Here is a 19290-nt window from a genome sequence, read left to right as displayed (position 1 = left end):
TTGACTATAATTTATTTTTTTATTCCGATCAATGATTCGATGACTTGGTTGGGTGTAATCGTGCCTTCTACTTGAACTGAGTCAGACAGGCTATCATTGCCATATTATTTTTTATTACAATTTAAGTGCCGTGCTGTGCCACCACCTCGGATTTTGTTTTGTCGCAAGTCTTCTTGTTCTTGATGGCTATTGTCTTTCTCCATCTTCTCTGTGGTCATTGCCTGGGTTCCGAGTGTGATGTCCGCACTTCTTGTGCTTGCTGAGCTGCATTGCCTGGTCTCATTTATCTGCTCAGTAGGCTTTTTTAAACCCGTTTTGGCAATCGCAGCCGCAGTTGTGTGTGTGTGTGTGTGTGTGTGTGTGTGTGCGCGCGCGCGCGCGCGCACGCATGCATGTGCACGGTGTGTGCCCGTGGCCGGGGAGGGTGCTGGGTTGGTGCATGCCCCACCCATCAGTGGACGCTCCCAGTAAGTTCACTGTTCACCTGTAGTGTGAGCCCGCAGTGAGTAGTATAAGTTGTCATATTCACAGAAGTCAGTGTGCTACTATACTCCCCACGTGGGTGCACATCCAGTGCATTTGCAGATTTGCGTGCTTCTCTTGCGACGGGCGTATACATGGTATACATGGTATACTCCCCACACTGGCTTTCACGACCCCCTGGTTTGTACGACTCGCTGGTCGAGGGCAGGGAAGTGCACAGTCCTGTACTCAATGACAATGCCTATCATAGTATACCGGTATTCATACCTCGGTAATCCGGACCATGAAGTATTAGTTACGGGCACTTAGGTCTACCGGGCACCCCGGTTTGGGCGAGTTTCAGTGGAAATATTACTACTCCCTTGTCACTTTCAATTTTAGTGGACTGACGTCACATGCCTTTAACTAAGGATATTTCAAAGTTACGGACTGTTATGTCTGTGCCCGGTCCCGAATCGCACCGACTGCCCGGATAAGGGGGCCCTGACCTAGGAGAGCATCCAGGGAATAATGCTACTTTGCTGACTGTACACTACTGTACTCCCAGTATTGTATTTTGGAGATAACTCGTACATGATTGGATCCGAAGACTGAAGAGTTCATAACCCCTGGCCTAGCCTGGGTTATCACCATGATCACGGACAGGTACAGGGACTCAGCAGGGAGTCGTAAAAATGTAATACCGTACCCCCCCCCATACTGTGGTACGGTATTTGGCGCATGTGCACATGTGCATGTGCCATATTGACGTAACCCCTGCATGCAAATGGGGATCCCCCTTGTCTAATGTCGTTTTGATTTTTTGAGCTGAGGCTGAAATCAAGAGTGGACTCTTGCTGAAATCAGGAGAGTTTTGCATTTCACTTGAGATAAAGCTAACAAAATGATTGTGTATTTGTAGCTCGAGCTCAGCAGTGTGTTTGTGCGAGGATATCGTTGTTCTCCGTCATGTTTGAGACGAGTTGAGTGTTGTCCTGCTTGAAATGAACAATGAATAGCGGAGGTGAAAAGCCTGTGACTCGCCTACCTACTGTGATTCTCATTCACTGCACGACGGAGAGCAGTGCGCCATGTGGGAAAACATTCATGATAGAGACTGCCAAACCGGGCGCTGTCAGTACCCCCTCTAGAGTGTCCAAATCAGCATGGACGGTATCCGTAGAAGGTGCTATCGAATACACGCGTGTGGTTTATGACTTGTTTCCAGAAAGATGCAAGGTTAGATTATATGCATTTGAAATTGTGCAAGGCCGAAAGCAAGAGATTGTTCGAACGCATTTCTGCACAGCACTCCAATCTCGATTAAAATGCAATCCACACTTCTCACACTCATTCTTGAATTCTTCAAGATCACAAATTACATTCTGAAATACAACTTTTCTAATCATTGTGTGCCCACTTCCGACTACAATGTTTAGTCTTTGCAGTATTATGAGAAATGATCTTATTGATTGCGGACATCAGCCACCCATTCATTGTTCATGCACAGAAAATCTGCGCTACACTGTATTGGCGGCCAAGCTTGAGCACTGTGTGAACTTGCGGGGTCAATGCCTCAGTGTTCCGTGCACGTACTACCGTTGAAAGCTGTTGTTGAGTGGTATTCTCACTGTGTGGCTGGCCCGTGCGCTGCTCTTTCGTGTCTACGTTGCAGGTTCAGGTGATGGTGCACTCAAGTACGGGAACACAGCTTCTGAATTCTTGGGAGAGTGAAGAGCAGCGGCTTCCTCTGGTAAGATTTACATCATACATGTAGATGTTGATTGCTCTTGTAATCAGTGGTCCACACGGGTAATGACTACAGTGCATTCATCCTAAACCGGCGTCGTAAGTCGAACGTATTGCTTCAACACTTTCTGCTTACCATACAGGTCTTGGCTGAAATCGGTCGAATTGGAGCACCTCCTGCCACCACAGCATCCTGCGATATTCCACCTGGTGTTTCGGCTGCCATTGAGTCGCTAGGTGGCATGTTTCAGAAACAGGGTACCGCCAATAGCGGGTCTGCCGACACACGGGCTCGTGTCATCATTCTCTCTCCTACGATTCGGTAATGTATTTAGTTGAAGTGTTCCTGTCTGCGTTTTTGATGCCGCCGTTCATCCATAATTTGAAGCTATTTTAACCACTTACAAACCAGTGCCAATCTTGAATGTACCTTTCTGGTCCAAGTTGATCACTTTTCGTTGATCTTCGTTCTTCTTGTTGCGTAGTTCGGAGCGTATCTCGGCAACGGCGCGGTCCATATCTCAACTACTACGTGCGTACAACCAGCAGGTGGCACAGAGCAATGACGGCAGGTCAGTTTAGGCACATTTCTATCTATTGTACACCTGACTAGGTGCAGTACTGCACAATGAAATCCGATCGAGTCGCTCAAGTACGTGCTGGGCGTTGCGCAGCCCCAGACCTGCGGACGCTGGGCTGCGAAATGGTGCAAGGCGCAAACTTGACTCACGCGACCGGATTTTATTGAGCAGCGCTGTAGTTATCAAACGCTCCACTCCGACCTGAGCTATTAGTGCGGTGCTTGCGTTTGCGTTTGGAAATTTGATGCTCATCCTGACCAACTTGTGCCTATGCAACACACAAGAACCATTGCCATCATTCTTTCACACAGTTACCTGTAGTACTGTGAACTGTGAACTGTGGTCAACGATTCTACATGTTATATTCTGTATCTCTGATGCTGCGTGGTGTTGTCGAATATTTTGTAATTTTGTTCTGCCTGTACGCTGGTGTTGTAGGTGTGCCGTGCAAGGTCTGGAAGTGGAGATGATCCACCTGACAGAGAACACTGTGCCTGCAGAGAAGGCTGTTCTGGTGAGCAAGAGCTGAGAATGCAGTGAATCACTTCAGCAACGTCCAGAACCCACTACGCATGAATCCACTACGTATGCATTGCCTAATTTTGTTGATAAACTTCGAAGGAGTGAAGTAGAATACATCACTCTCTCAGTCAGTCTGATCGCATCATGATAGATCACAAAATAGCAACAGTGACTCTTGCTTTGTAGAAGCTACACCGTAGAATCCCGCAGACAATGGTCTATCTGATTCTAAGGGGCCATTGGAAGCAAGTCAGTACTCTACAGGAGTTTTCTATGCATACATGCACCCAGTTGTGTTCAATGTACAGATCGTGAAGTAGTTCTGGGCCAGGGCAGTTGGTTAGTCTCAAAGCCCATTGAAGTAACCCCCCTCTCTCCCTCTCTCAAACATACACACCACCACCACATGGGAGGGAGAGAGAGAAAATATAGGGGGAGGACATGTGTATGCATACAGTTTATGTGCAAAAAAGGACTCATGTTATTGTTTAGTTAGCAAAACCAGTGGGCCCCAGTGTAGCATATCCTTGTTATGCTGGCGTGCTTCACTTGCTTTGATGCTGTCCAGCCACCTCATATATCCCTGACGGTACACTCCTGCTTTGGCCAGCGCCTAATGCCGTTGATGTCCAGTCTGTGTCGTGAACACTACAACATGGCATCTACAATCATCACTGGCATTCCTATGAAGGTGAGAGACTCGATTCACTGCTGCTAGATTTTTCGAGAACACTTCCATCATGGTCTTGTATGCGTGTTCCTCTTAACACTGAATGTATGTCCCGGGTATGTCATTCATGCACGCTATACGGTGCTACAAACAAGAAAAAATAACAGTTAGCAAGTACTTCGAAATAGATTCATTGGATCAGTCAGATTTTGGCGCGATAGCATGGTAGCCATCTCATCCTACTTGCTGCTGACACTAACTGCATAGTACAGTGGAGATTGGATATAACGACCTTGGGTATAACGACAAATCGAGTTTAGCGACACAATTCTGTTGCCCCAGTCGTTTAGCAAGTCCTTTCTGTACATTATAGATCGGGTATAACGACCTCGAAAATAACGACAGATCGAATTTACTGACACTTTTTTGGTGCCCGAAGACCTGAAAAACAGTGAAAATACATCGGATATAACGACTTTCCTCTTGTATCAGGCAGACTGGCATGTCTGGAACATGGTATATGGCTGTGCCACGTGCCCGGACCTCCGGGTCACTCAATTATGTGTGCTTTACATTGCATGTTGTAGCCGCAGTGCAGCGGTGCGGGATGACTTTACCTAAGGTCCTTGAAGAATGCATGCAAGACACATGACTGTACAATCATACACATCTGTTATCCACATGTACAATCATCTACATGTATATCTACAATACGTTTCTGTCATTTTGATATACATATTGCATACTATGTGAAGATCGGGTTTAGTGACAGATCGAATATAGCGACATTTTGCTTTCTCCCGAAAGAGTGTCGTTATATCCGATCTGCACTGTATGCAGAAATATGGAGATTGGATTGTGTGCTGCAGAGTATTCCACTGGTTCTATGGTATATCAGCTTATTAGTGTTCATCCTGTGAGTATGACTTAGGATGTTGTCCCCTGACCCGCGAGTGAATCTTGCAGCCGGATGTGATATGTTTATTACTTGAGCATATTGCACCTTGGCATGAGCGGCAGTAACAAGCCTTTGCAAAAGTAAATACAGCTGTTGTAGAGTACAACAAGGGCAGTGTGGTGAAAATGAAACAGATAAAGTTATGGCACTGGCAGGACAACTCACTCGCATTATTGTTTAGAAGGTGTGGAATACGCAATCACAGCAGAAATAGGATCAATCATATTTCGCATGACTGTGATTAGACACTTGACATTCACACCTACAGAGACTTAACCATCTAAGTAAAACTCTTTCAACAAAATGTTGGCTTCAGTGTTGTTTACTCCCTTTTTTCCATTGTACGTTGCAAATGAGACTTGAATGAGAACCATGGCTTGGATAGCAGAGCTGTGTATTGTATTTATGTGAGATGTGTGATGACCTGATGTTGTGCATTCTGATGCTCTGTATCGCTGCACAGGAAGAGCAACAGGGAGGCGTGTCGTGCAATTATGATGTTGAGCTGTTCCATGAAGCTGATATACACAGAGATTTGCTACCCTTAGGTGAGGCAGTGAGCTTAGGCTGCTTGCTACTTTCGGATGTCTCTTTGTGAATTACTATGGAGATAGTGGTTGGCATGAAGGGAAAAGGAGAAAGTATCCGAGAATCTGTGTGTGTGTTTGCGTGCACGTGTGTGTGTGTGTGTGTGTGTGTGTGTGCGCGTGCGTGTGTGTTCGCTATCATCGCTTCCGCGATGGGCATGTCTGAGGTCTGAGGTGTGTTTGCGAGAAAATCTGTGGGTGCACATCCAGCGCATTTTCAGATTTCCGTTCTTCTCTTGCGACGGGCGTATACATGGTACATGATACATGGTGTGTTTGCGTGCACGTGTGTGTGTGCGTGTGTGTGTTTGTGTGTGTGGTGTGTGTGTTTGTGTGTGTGGTGTGTGTGTGTGTGTGCACGTGCATGCGTGTGTGTGTTTGTGTGTGTGTGTGTGTGTGCACGTGCGTGCATGTGTGTGTCTGGTGTGATACGATGTAATTTGCTGGTAATCGTGTATGAACATTCCTTACTACATTTGCTGTTGAGCTGTTAGTCCTGGTGCCGTTACACTCTCATCCATTGTAATGTTACGTACGAATCTTTGGTTGCCATGCACAGGCCTGCCGGTTATAACAACTGGTGCGGACAGTGGACATCAGCACAGCAGCGTGACGCTGCGCTGGTCCAATCCGCGCACCATAACCCTGGACGTTCAGTTTTGCTCTCACTCGTGCCGCGTCTCTCCGGTAGAGGTGAGTGGAACGAGACGTTTTGCATGCCATGTGCTGTGTGTTGTCCTCATCAACACAATACTGCCAAGCAGGCTATTGTGCTATATGATTTGAGAAATGCATCAAATTTCTCCATAGTGTTGTGGTCTCTTGATGAATAGCAGTAGTGCCGGTATACCGGTAATGTGCTTGTGGTGATCATTCTATTTGTAGTTCAAGCATGTAAGTTGTAAATGTATTGCTAATTATGTATATCTAACAGTGCAACTAATTGGCTTGATTTTTGCACTCGCCAGGTGAACTCGCGTCCGTCGTCTTGCCTGTTCAATTTCGTACTTGGCGGTAAGTGCAATATGCTAGTACTGTACATGTGGACTGTCCTGCCCCATTGATTCCTGGACTATCTTGCCCCATTGGTTCCTGGACTATCTTGCCCCATTGGTTCCTGGACTATCTTGCCCCATTGGTACTACACTGTCCAGCCCCATTGGTACAACACTTTCCAGTCCCATTGGTACTGCACTGTCCAGTCCCATTGGTACTACACTGTCCAGTCCCATTGGTACAACACTTTCCAGTCCCATTGGTACTACACTTTACAGCCCCATTGTTTCCTGAACTGCCCAGCCCCACTGGTTCCTAAAGTTTATTCTTTATAGGGCCCTACATTGTAAATGGCACGATCCTAATTCTAGCCCTTGTATCATGATCGTGTTGTATGCAGTGTGAGGTACTTTGAAGTACAGTTACATGTCGCTTTTCCGACTTCCAGACATCCGCTTACACGCACACTTGCATCTCTCTCTCTCTCTCTCTCTCTCTCTCTCTCTCTCTCTCTCTCTCTCTCTCTCTTCTTACAGGCCGGTCAGTTATGTTGGAACAGCCGCGGCGCACTAATTTTAAGCATGTGTCCCACATACTGTTCAATCATGGAGGTAATTTATGATGTACTCGTACTTGATCCATTATGACATCATTGTGTAGAAGGGGATTTATTATGGATTGTGGACTATATATTAGCCTTATTAGGTGAACTTTTGTTATGGCCGTATTTGTTGAGAGCTAAAATTATTGTGAAAATGTTAGCCTCAATCCGGATCTGTAAGAAGTTGTTTCCCTCTAACTGTGACTGTGTGGGTGTGTGAAGTGTTCAAGATAATCATTCTGTCTGAATGTACTTTTCTGATGATATGAGGGCATGTTTGGGGTTTCTGGTGCAGGGGACCTTTGACTTGTCATTTTTCTTGTACATAACATTCAACCTGTGTGAATGTAGCCCGCAGAGTGTTTCCAGTGTAAAGCTCCTTGCATTCTAGACTTCTTGTTATGAATATTCTCCATAAACACTTTGTTCAGGGCAAGATCACGTGGGAATGATGATGCAGTATTCTTCTTGGAATATGTAGGAAAATCCAAACCATTTAGGACCCTTGTATGAATAGATATCGGCATATTGTGTATCGTTTGCTATTGTCCCTTCTCCTGCAAAAAAAGCATTTGGTTTAGTGTAATGTCTCTATGATGTCCTGCTACCCATTCTGTCCTTTGTTGTGTGGCTGATAGGTGGCGTGTTTTTGCATTGCCTGCCGAACGGGAAGTCGTTTCTCGAAGATCCCCCTTCCATCAGCGAGGCCGCCGGAGGAAAAGTGACCGACTACCGAACAAGTGTATGTAGTCATGAACAGTGCACTCACTCAAATGACTGGTTCAGTAACTGCCTTGGGCGCTTGGTTGTTTCCCCACTCCAGCGGCAGAAGAACATTTTGGTTGAGCTTCTCTTACTGTTTCTGTACGCTATGGGCTTCTTCCCCACCTCGTTTGATGTATGCCTATTGGCTACTTCCTGAATTATGTCCTAGTCGTTTATAGCCATGGAAGATTGTGATGAGCTGTGGTGCAGGCAACCGGCTCAAATACCTAATGCAACGGCAACAACCTGCTCCAACTAGTTACGGTTAGGGAAATGTAGTACTCTCTTGACTTTCTCAACTTGTCGGGAGGGCCAATGTTTTTCTTGCTGTGGCGTAAATGCTCTTTTTTCTTTCCTTTGTATGCTTTCATGTGGGGTCTTCAGGAATTTGGTGTTCTCATGCGCAGCAATCTACTGGTGCCGTTTGCTGAAGCGCCCAACACTGCTGGAGACATGCTTCCGGTAGATCGAGGTGAGTGTGCGCTTGGCTGATATCGACATGCTCACAGAGTCTGGGCCATAATTTGCCTTGAAAATAATAATATAAACCGAAATATGATGGTGTTAAACACACAATTCATGAGTAAATTTGCGAAAGGCGTGCATGCACATTGCGATTGGAGCGAAGTCAGACGGACGGATGGACGGACGGAAAGACAGACAGACAGACAGATAGACAGACAGATAGACAGACAGATAGACTGACTGACAGACAGAAGTGATTGCAACTTTTAGAACCGTAAATGTAGTCTGTTCTACACTTTAAAGCAGCATGCTATTAGTGTTGTGGGGCTGGGAAGTCTTGGGCCAGTGGCCGAATTGTTAAAGAAGCAGCAACATCTCTCTCTCTCTCTCTCTCTCTCTCTCTCTCTCTCTCTCTCTCTCTCTCTCTCTCTTTCTTTCTGTTTCTGTTTCTGTCTCTCAACACCCATACACTCACACTCACTTGCTTTGTTGCTTTTGGCTATGTACATAGAATTATAACAGTAAACTGCACACTGATAGTATTGTGGACTTCATCAACCCACCAGATTTGTCTCATCCTGCTATTACCTGCAGCTTTACAGCAATTGGAGAGGTCGACGCGGATCTGGCCTCTTGTGTATGGCGATACTGTTTTGTTCAACATGAACGAAGTAAGACGTGTCACTGAATTGTTGCATTGATTCACTGTCTCTCCCTTCCGCACACTGTGCCCCTGGTATCTCTTGTATATCCGCCGTATTTGGGCTTTGCTGATTTGAGAAGAGCACCATCATGTTGGGAGTAACCTACAAGTAGCACTCGCAGGTTGTCACCTGGGTGTGCTTGGGAAATGGATTTGTTGTCGGGATTTTTCAACAGTTGTGCTAAGCGTAATATCAAGAGTACATAACCCCAAGAGTGTGCAACTGCCTGAACAACCTCCATCTAGTGCTGCGACGGCAGAACTTCACAGCACGTGACATGGTTCAACAGGTTACGCTGGCAAACAGTGCAAAGTAACCACAAGAGAGTTGAACCCAAAGCGGAGTTGCATACGACCCTGTATCTATCATGCAAAGGGTGCGAATAATGTGTACGCGTTCGTCAAGTGATGTGAAGTTCTACCGTCGCAGCCCCATAGCTGGAGTTGCACACTCTTGGGGGTTATGTACATGTGCTCTTGGCAATATACATTGTCTTGTTATCGTAGTGACCATGCAGGTCAACTTTCTTCTGCAGAATTTCAAAATTGTGGATGACTTGACGGCTGGCCAGTTTTGTTGAATGTCTTTTCTGGCACAATGTTGTAATGCCGTTGATCTTCGCTGTTCTGCCTGAGTTTTTTAGGAGGTGCAGAATCTTCTCACTCTGTTGACGTATGAACGTCTTTCTGACCAGCATCTCACTGAATGCAGACGAGTAAGTGCAGAAACCAAGTGTGTTCGTCCGCATGCCAACCCTTCTCACAATTCAGCTGGCTTCTGCCAAGTGTACATCTACAATTTATAGTGTTGTATTGTATTGGTTATTGTTGAAGCAGAAACTCCCCCCCCCCCCCCCCCCACACACACACACACCGCGTCAATATGTACAGTATATTATTACCTAGGGCTGTTGACTTCCGACAAGCCCGGGGATATTTCAAGTACATGTATTACATACTTATTTGGGCGCTTGTTACACCGCTGTTGTCTTTGTCCGAATGTTTATGTTACTGTCCGCGGCATAGCTGAACTTTTATAGATCAAGTGCGCATGCAGTATGGCCCAATCCTTTCTTGATGTGGACAAGGGGCTTGCACAAACGTTCTCTAGCATTAGTTTTGTTTCTTCACGGCGTGCTTCCAATGTCTGCCTGGGAGATACATGTACTACTTCTGTCAGACCCTGTTATCGTCTTGTCTTGTTCTGTTGTGCTGTGTCATAGGTGATTTATCAGTTGCAGGCAATGGAGGGAAAGAACCAACCTCTTCCCACCTTGTCTGGTACAGCTCGGCAGAAAACCGGCCATAAGAGGTATGACTGCTAGCTGCTGTGCTTTCCTTTCCAGTGTTGTGTATGCACAGCTTCTACCACTGCTTTTGTAACGATGTGTGCGTGCGTATATCTACCTGTATATGCGTGGTGGCTGTGCGTGTTCTCTCTGATATGCTTATCTTAGTTCCCGCACGGCATGGAATTGCCGTGTGTATATCAACCCGGTTTTGGATCGCGCCTCTTGCAGATATCCCCGGCTACAGTATATTGTTCCCATCTAGCTTTGTAGGTACTGGTGCTGACTACTCATCAGGTCAGGAGCCGAGGCAGCCGGGTCTGGCATGGCAAGACCACCCATTGTCGTTCCATGACTCCATACACGTGATGATCATAGTCTAATGTATACAGTACTGTTGCAGTGGTGGTGCATGGTGTTACAGCTATCCTCTACTAGTACTCGTGAAGCTCTCATCGACCGCTTCATGTACGTATATGTGTTGTGTTGCTGTTGCTGTTACAGAGAGGATCAGTACCGTCAGCTGTGGTCCGAGTTGGAAACGGTGGTGGTCGCCGCAAGCACTACGTCTCCGCGCCATCAAGAGGTATGTTGCGTCACGATCAGCTCTTGCGGTTGATGTGCTGTTTGCTTGTTTTTTTTGTTTTGTGCAAGGACTTGAACAAGTTGTACGCATAGTGCAGTATACTGGTAGGTGTGTGTAGTTGAGTTCAGGTAACATTCAATAATCTGTGGGCTTTCCAATTGCACTAGCTGCAGGACCTGCATTGACTTCTGCCACTCTGGCACTGAGTCTGTGTGTACAAGTTTATCACATGCCCGCGCACGCACACACACACACACACACACACACACACACACACACACCTATACACACACACACGCAGCTGAGCTGCAGTTGTGCAGTAGGAGACTGTTTGATAGTGACACTTGCAGGCACTGCATTACTGTAATTATGTAATTCAGGAATTTTGCCAAAACAGCCACCCATCCCTGCTGCATGCTCTCTCTCTTCCAGTACCCTGCTACACCAGGTGGCTTGCAAGGAATGTGACTCAACAACACCTAATCCTCAGTCTGACAAGAGCAATTGCAGTTACTTTAGTATGAAGATGTTGTGTTCAGTTGACTTCCGTGAACCGCCCATGCAGTCGTGGCCTTCACTACTTTTGCTGTGGAAGCCAGTGCTTTGGACATCACAGTATTAAATACTATGTACATCTAAAGATTCAGGGAGCACGTGAAATTTTCACGTGCTCCCTGAATCTATAGATGTACATAGGTCTGGGCTGTATCAAACACAGAGCTATAATTATTATTGTGCTCTGCTCTGCCGTGTACTGTGCTATATGCTCTGCTGTGTGCTCTGTGCTGTGTGCTGTGCTGTACGTGCTATGTACTCTGCTGTGTGCTTGTTGTCATGCTGTGCTATGCAGGTGTTGGAGTCGTTGCGTCAGTGCCGCTCAGTGGTGAATCGCAATAGCTTCAGTCAGTCTGATGGCCGCCAAGTCCCAGCTCAAGGTCAGCTACGTCGTTTTGTTGTTAAAAGTTGTGTGAATGTATGTTAGCGTGTGCACTTTATGGACACAGCGTGCTAGCGCTATGGGGTGTGTTAGCTGTTTAACGATGATATCAACTGTGCCTGTTCCTTCCAGTGACTTGGAACACGCTGGAGCACGAAGGCGGTGATTTAATTTAGAAAGAATCGTTTTCCTGCCAAATGGGCACGTGACCTTGCTGAGAAATCACATGCCGATTTGTACTCCTTTAGAGAAACACATCACCTCCCTAGTTTGATGTGTACAGTCAGACCTCGCTTATCCGGTCCTCTTTTACCCGGATCCCTCGCCATCCAGAAGAACATCGTTGGTTACCAATTTACAGCATATGTCATGCACACATACAGTATGTGTGTTCGATTATCCGTTCCCTCGCCTATCCGGATATTTTTGTTGAAAACGAATTTGTGCGTTTAAGCGAGGTCTGTAGTAATGTGCTGCCTTAGCTGCATGGTCTGAAAGTTCTGCTGCTATCTCCTTCTACATGTGTACTCGTTTTCTTTGTGTGTTCAGGCAATGCAAGTAGTGCTGCTGGATCTCGTGACTCGGTTTGGAAAGAGTATGATATGTGAGTTGAAATATGTTGTAGCATATTGCTGTAGTGTAAGCTTTGAGCTCCGGCCCCCTCTGCTCGGAGGTGTCCCGAAATGCCATCTGTGCCAAAGCCTTTGCATAATAATGACTCGGGGTGAACGAATACGAATATTGACTATCCGAATATTCTTTCGTTTACGACTGCGAAACTTTAATAATTGATCACATGTGATGAATTGGTGTATGATACCAATAATGCGGAAGTGCATGTATTTCATGAGGATGGTGATATAGCGATTATAGAGTTTGTGCATAAAAGTAACATTTGCATAAACCTGAAAAGTGATGAAAGGCTTAGATTGACTACAAATTCTGCACATATGCCATCGTTAATATCCATATGACAGTGGTGCCACATATCAGTCACTGAAGGATTCGACGCAGGTCAATCCAATGCTGGCAATGGTGGCTCATTCTTCTCAACCAGCTCCTCTACCAGGACTATGTTGAGTGCGACTGGAGAGGCTGAAGGTAGTGGGTGACTGATGGACTCAGGGAGAGCACTGGTCAACAGGCTGGTGTTCTGTTGCAGAAACACTAGGGCATCAACATTCCTTTAGAGAGAGAGGGCTGCCCTGAGCTTGTTGACCATGTAGCCGGCAGCAGAGAACACGCGCTCGGATGGGACGGATGTTACAGGTACACATAGCAGTGCCCTTGCCAACTTCTCCAAGTTCGGAAGCCGGTCACCATTCTTGCGCCACCACTCCAACGGGTCGGCTGATGCCGGAGCCGCAGTCGCAGCCTCAGTGAAGAAGGCAGCAACTTCGTTCTGGAGTTTTGTAGAAGCGCTGACCTGGTCATCAGTCACATCACCAAAGAACAGACTGATAGCATCCTCAGATACTGGAGCCCTCTTTGCTGCTGGCTCAGTATCTGAGGCTGGCAAGTATGCCGTACTCCGCCGGAGAATTTCCTGCTGCAGGTCATTGGGGTCACCTGCTCTGAGGAATCCCAGCGATCTGGACCGAGGGTCCAGTGCTGCAGCTACGCAGCTCAGGGAGCAGACATCAATGGGCTCCAAGTGGAACTTGATACTGAGCTCCACACCAATCGATGTTGCAAAATCGGTCAGCGAACGGTTCTTTTAGAAGTTTCTTCCATGACCCATTTCTATCAATACGATTCCCACACAACAAATTCTGATAATTCGAACCTCAAACTGGGCATGTCCGGTTAATTAGAAGTCCCATGGAATCCACTTACATAGAAAATGTGTGGGATATGTGCTGATCATTCGAAGTTAACAAAGAATATTTTGAAGTTCACTGCACATTGTACAACTCAGTGCAGTTTGCACGAGCAGGCAGTTCAGTATCCACGGAATGTGTGTCAAAGGTGCATAGCACAACTGCGTGACAATGCGAGCATTTTGACATACATAAAGTGTTGTGCATGTTGGATAATTAGAATGTCCGTATAGGGGAACGTCCGGATATAAAATAGAAGTTTTTCTCCTGGCATTTTGGTGTTCGATTTATCAGGACTCCACGGTCAACTGACTGATATAGCATATTGCGGGGTGATTGATGCTACCTTCTAACCTTCTGGCCCATCGTGTGTTAAATCTAGTGCACTCTGTACTGAACTAATGCACTGTACAATACTAGTAACATGTACATGTATCTGCTTTTCACACACACACTGTGCAGGTATCGTGAGGGTGAGGCTCCGGACACTGGTGATAAGTCCCGTACTTCTAGTCCTACTGCATCTCGCCAGAAAGACGCCACCGGTGCACCGGGCAAGATCAAGACACCAAAGTTCCGCCCGCATGCCGGTGAGTCTGTGTGCACATACAGTCAGACCTCGCTTAGCCGCACACATCCGTTTTCCAAAAAAATATCCGGATAGGCGGGGAAACCGGAAAATCGAACACACATACTGTATGTATGCATGGCATATGCCGTAAATAGGTAACCAACGATTTTCTTCCGGATGGCAAGGGATCCGGATAAAAGAGGACCGGATAAGCGAGGTCTGACTGCATACCTAAACTTTACTTACTCTACTGAATCATGCCAGAACTACAGTAGTTAGAGAACTAGTTTACTAAGTTACCGGTTTGAAGACCCATTTTTCTTTCCAGGCTCATGGGCTTTGTCCAGTTATTCAGAAGTTACTCAGTAGAGACAGACACACACACACACACACACACACACACACACACACACACACACACACACACACACACACACACACACACACACACACACACACACACACACACACACACACACACACACACACACACACACACACACACACACACACACACACACACACACACACACACACACACACACACACACACACACACACACACACACACACACACACACACACACACACACACACACACACACACACACACACACACACACACACACACACACACACACACACACACACACACACACACACACACACACACACACACATACACACACACATACACACACACACACACACATACACACACACACAGATAGAGACTCTCTCTCTCTCTCTCTTTCTCTCTTGATTACGTCTTCGGAAGTTATCAGAATTTATATCTGTTTCAACGATGCACTTTTCTTTGGTCTTCTGCACTGTTAGATGGCGTACTCGGACTTAGCATGAAAGTCCGATCCGGTGTGTCGCTGAAAACCCTTTGGATGGAGCACCACCGGCGCATTACCACCTCTGGTCATACTGAGTTTGCCGGACGTGCAATGTACCCAGGTCAGAAGGCGCTTCTCTACGCTCATCTAGACTTGGATGGAAGGTAAGCAAGTCAGATTATTGATACAAATTGGAAGCCAACTATACGCAGGCATGCTCAGCAGAGTTGACAAGAACTTGACTAGATACGATGAAATATCAGGCTCAGCTACAATATTCGTATTGTACAAGCTCAGGTGACTGGACCGGACAAAAGGAGCAAGACCTGATACTGACGAGAACTGGAATGAACGTTTCAACATCCATGTACCCGTATCTTCTTCAGACTGCATTCTGGCGAAGACATGGATGTCGAATCCGGTACCCATCAGTATCCAGTACATGTGCGTGTATTGCTCTTCGTGCTGTGTGGCTAGGCTATGTAATCTTGTGTTTTACAGGCATGGTCAGTGAGCTATGTACTCTGATAGCTGTGCTGTACTACTATGTCTTGCGCACTACATGTACGATGTACTTGAAAATAGTTAAAAACTAATATACAGAGGTTTCCCCAATGTGCTGAGAACTGTCCATTGTGTTCATAGATGATGACTATTCCTGATTGCACTGGACTGCATCCTGTGATGTGTTCCGTCTTGTGTTTATGCAGGAAAGCGGCAGCCATGAAGGAACTATGAGCGGCTCATGGTGTAGCCCTCGGCTTGGCTGGTACTATTGTTTACTGACTTGATCCAGCAGCCCCTGTACAGGCGTGAGTTGTTGCTGGTACTCTTGTCGCCACCTAGACTGATCGTGCTGCTTTGTGCGGTGTGACTGTAGCCTTCCCCCTGCTGGGCCCTGCATATACAGTTGTATGCTCTTGTACATAAATGTCTTTGTAGATATAGTGATGTGCTTTGTACATATCTGTAAATTACTGTGTGTTGGCATTCAGACTCCTACTCGCTATTTGTACATGCTCCAGTGCTGCGTGCAACTAGCTTTCTGTAATTACGCTTAGACAAGAGTTTGCTTTGAACATTTTAATTTGAAACTCGGGTATTGGGTATTGTATCTAGTTACAGTGGTGAAGAGTTACTCTCGTTTCCATATGTCCTTTTTCCTTTCTACATTTTAATTTTATAGTTCTTTGGAAGCATATCCCATTTAGAGCCTCGCCTCTGAAATCTCTCTAAGCTCTTGTTCTGTATTTGAACTGTACAGTATCGTCATCAATCTCTAGCTGCTGTCCGATAGTTTAGTGTTGTTTCATGTACCGTAAAATACGGTTGCCCCCCCCCCCTCTAATTCCCGAACCCTCTCGATTACTGTACCTGTGGAGCGACTTCAGCGTACATGCTACTTCGAAATACTAGTATGGCATTGAACCGATGCAGCCATTGCAGCACACAATGCATCCCACTGCAGTCAGGTATTCCCCGCGGATAGAACACTCCAGCATGGCAAGTCTCCTCTTTCGTGCGATTGGGCAAGGTACTCTATTTGACAACCGCCCTTGCTTGGTCTGATTCCCGACCTCGGCCATAATCCAACTGGGCAGCAACACGTAGGAGGCAGATCATCGATAGTTTACGCCGCTGCCCGTACACGTTTCTTATCTATATTACTGCCAGTGACCATGCACGTGACGTTGCTGAGGGGAAACTGCCGGCCCCCTTGTTGCATGTAGAGAGTGTAGATGCTGTGTTGTACAATCATGCACATGTACACCGAACTCAGACCTCAGACCTGCCCATCGTGGAAGCGATGATAGCGAGCAGCTATGTTAGACATAGCAACTTGTGTTGGGATTACACCATTCAACAGCTTGCAAGGCTGATGAATTGGCCATCACTAATTTTAGCCTGGTCTACACCACGCGGCTGATTGAAGCAACACCGAACTACATGTACACCATGTCACACCTTACCGATACTTTCCCAGGGAAGTTATTTTTTGAAGATTCACGGTTATTAAAATTTTTACAGTGACCCGAGCAGACTCGACCCCCCCCCCCCCCCCCCCTCCGTCCTCACCTTTATTGTCCTGGAAAAATTGACCTGGCTTCATGCCATGTTTGCCCATTGAGCTCAGGGACGGCAATGCATGTCTCAATTGTACACCGCCCCGCTTCTGCAAGGGCATGTCATGGTATGGTTTCATGTGTGTCCTGGGGAGAATACCGAGGGTGACACCCAGTCCATGAGAGCCCACCACAGACCCAATTGTGTCCATGCACTATATGTTACCAAGAGTCCAGGGGGATTACCGGTATGGACTCTTGATGCTACTGTAGTAACCCCACCGCAGACCTCAGTGTCCGATGGAAGAAATTTACAAGTGATCAGGCCTGTTTATAATTATATGGGATGACCGCTCAGGAAGTCGTACTGTGTCTGTACGACTCCCTCAGGGACTCAGTGACTTTCGAGCAGGGAATGCAAGTACTAGTACTGCAGCACCCTGCTTTCAGTCATTTAACCAAGGTCAGGTCAGGACTCCAACAAGCCCACACTGGGCCACAGGCCCTGGCCGGAGGGGTTACCACGCCTTGTGACTGATAATGCTCCGCGGCTTCACACGACTCGGGGTATGCATTCGATTGTATTCAGCCAGGAGATATTACTTCTTTCTTCAAGTTTTTGATAGTGCACACGGTCAGTCGAGATTGAAAATTTGCTTATCACCATGTACCAGTACCAAGCCATTGCCAGTCATGCCAAGAGAAAACATAATAGTACTGTAATACTCTTGGACTTGGTCATGCCCACCACCTCCGAGGCTGGCCCCCGCCCCGGTCACGGTGCCCTATAGACCATGTCCGTCTGTGACAGGTACATGTCTGTACAGGATTCACCCGGCCGGGCGCGGGCGCTCGCCGCTAGTGTAGGGCAAGGACACTGTACTGACATTATTATCTGTCATTATCATCAGTCCAGAGTTTTTTTTTATTTGGAAGTTTTGCATTTTCGTCCTCAACCCAGAGGGACTTTTCCCCTGTCCCCAATGATTCCGCGCCAAATTGAAAATGCCACGCGCCTACAATGCAAGATAAAACTACTTGAACGTCAGTTTTGGTCTGATTGATTTCATGCCCAAACACGAAAATGCATGCCCATGACATATCAGCTGGAACGAAAATAGTGTGAACGAGGCTTTGGATTGCTTTGAAACAACATGGCGATTTGTAAATGAAAGGGCCTCCGTGTTGGCTATATCCTTCTTCGATGCCGCCGTGGTCCAGGCAGGCTGCACAAAGCAGTTCTGCACTTACTGTCTCTGTCGAAAAAGTGTTCTTTTGCCGACGACCAAATGCCTGAGAGAAAGAGCAGACACACTGACAATGGAGCGGCGGAGCGCGATGAGGCGACTGCTACTGAGCAACCTGCCGCTGCACATACAACTGCTACAAGGGGACGTGGTACAAAAAGACCACGGCGTGTTGTCAGCCCTGTCCAAGCTCCTGCACAGACTGGTGAGTCAGAGGAAGAAGTTCAGATTTCCATCACACTGCAGCCACAAAAATATAATTCATCATCAGCTGAGAAACACCAAAGCACGCGATGCTGATGTTCTGCACATACTTTTATTTCTCCACCTTAAATGCGTAGTAGCACTGTACATGAAGATATCACAGTGGGGATGCGCCACCCAAACATAGATCTGGCGTGGCGGCCATGCTCAATTTTTGTTATTCCTTTCCTCACCTGTCCACGCCGGCAACACCATGATCGTGAGATGAACGTTAAGCCGTACGGTCGGGTCAACTAGAGGCAAAGCTGGAGTTCAGCTGCCACCCTGGGGATCAGGTTATTTCAGTCTGTAGGTGGCATCAAGAGTACATACCCCCCCCCCCCCCCCCCCCCCCAGAGTGTGCAACGCCTGATCCAGCTCTACATACTGTAGGGTCTTGGTCGAGCGCAATCGGATCTTTGCGTCATAATACCGTACACATCTGAGGGGAACCCGGGGAGTCGCGATCGATCGCGGGGACTCTCGGATCAAAAATAACGGTGCCCTGCCTCGAGACCGGCCTTACGCTGGTGTGTAGTGCACGCATGACATCAGAAGATCCGACTACGCTAGACTAAGACCCTATGCAGAGCTGGATCAGGCGTTGCACACCTTGGGGGGGGGGGGGGGAAG

At 46.9% G+C, this 19290-nt stretch overlaps 2 protein-coding genes across 2 annotated transcripts in view; both read left to right on the top strand.

Moving 5' to 3' along the window:
- Positions 1-1342: 1342 nt before the first annotated feature.
- On the top strand, positions 1343-16386 carry LOC135814201 (integrator complex subunit 13-like). Its single transcript, XM_065327285.1, has 21 exons — positions 1343-1701; positions 2138-2215; positions 2355-2533; positions 2697-2783; positions 3231-3306; positions 3883-4005; positions 5406-5490; positions 6089-6222; positions 6498-6543; positions 7062-7136; positions 7765-7868; positions 8276-8363; positions 8951-9027; positions 9704-9775; positions 10283-10371; positions 10853-10934; positions 11785-11869; positions 12421-12475; positions 14154-14281; positions 15100-15268; positions 15815-16386. The coding sequence occupies exons 1-21, from the start codon at positions 1474-1476 to the stop codon at positions 15840-15842; spliced, it is 2088 nt and encodes a 695-aa protein (XP_065183357.1). The 5' UTR covers positions 1343-1473; the 3' UTR covers positions 15843-16386.
- A 1866-nt stretch (positions 16387-18252) lies between these two features.
- LOC135814199 (streptococcal hemagglutinin-like) overlaps positions 18253-19290 on the top strand; it is a 24031-nt gene continuing 22993 nt past the window's right edge. The window contains exon 1 of the mRNA XM_065327284.1: positions 18253-18619. Coding sequence (XP_065183356.1) covers positions 18457-18619 — 163 coding nt within the window. The 5' untranslated portion in view covers positions 18253-18456. The remainder of the gene's footprint in view (positions 18620-19290) is intronic.

The sequence above is a fragment of the Sycon ciliatum genome, chromosome 4 (genome assembly GCF_964019385.1).
Source record: "Sycon ciliatum chromosome 4, ocSycCili1.1, whole genome shotgun sequence".
Lineage (NCBI taxonomy): Eukaryota > Metazoa > Porifera > Calcarea > Leucosolenida > Sycettidae > Sycon > Sycon ciliatum.
The sequence above is the reverse complement of the archived record's forward strand: the minus strand, read 5'-3'. Positions and strand labels throughout refer to the sequence as shown.

Bases quoted from the DNA above. Each gene is read 5' to 3' on its own strand.
- LOC135814201 (XM_065327285.1), top strand. From the start codon at position 1,474: ATGAATAGCGGAGGTGAAAAGCCTGTGACTCGCCTACCTACTGTGATT. The intron at 4,006-5,405 runs GTGAGAGACTCG...ATCGCTGCACAG, and splicing joins TCACTGGCATTCCTATGAAG to GAAGAGCAACAGGGAGGCGT. The intron at 6,223-6,497 runs GTGAGTGGAACG...TGCACTCGCCAG, and splicing joins GCCGCGTCTCTCCGGTAGAG to GTGAACTCGCGTCCGTCGTC.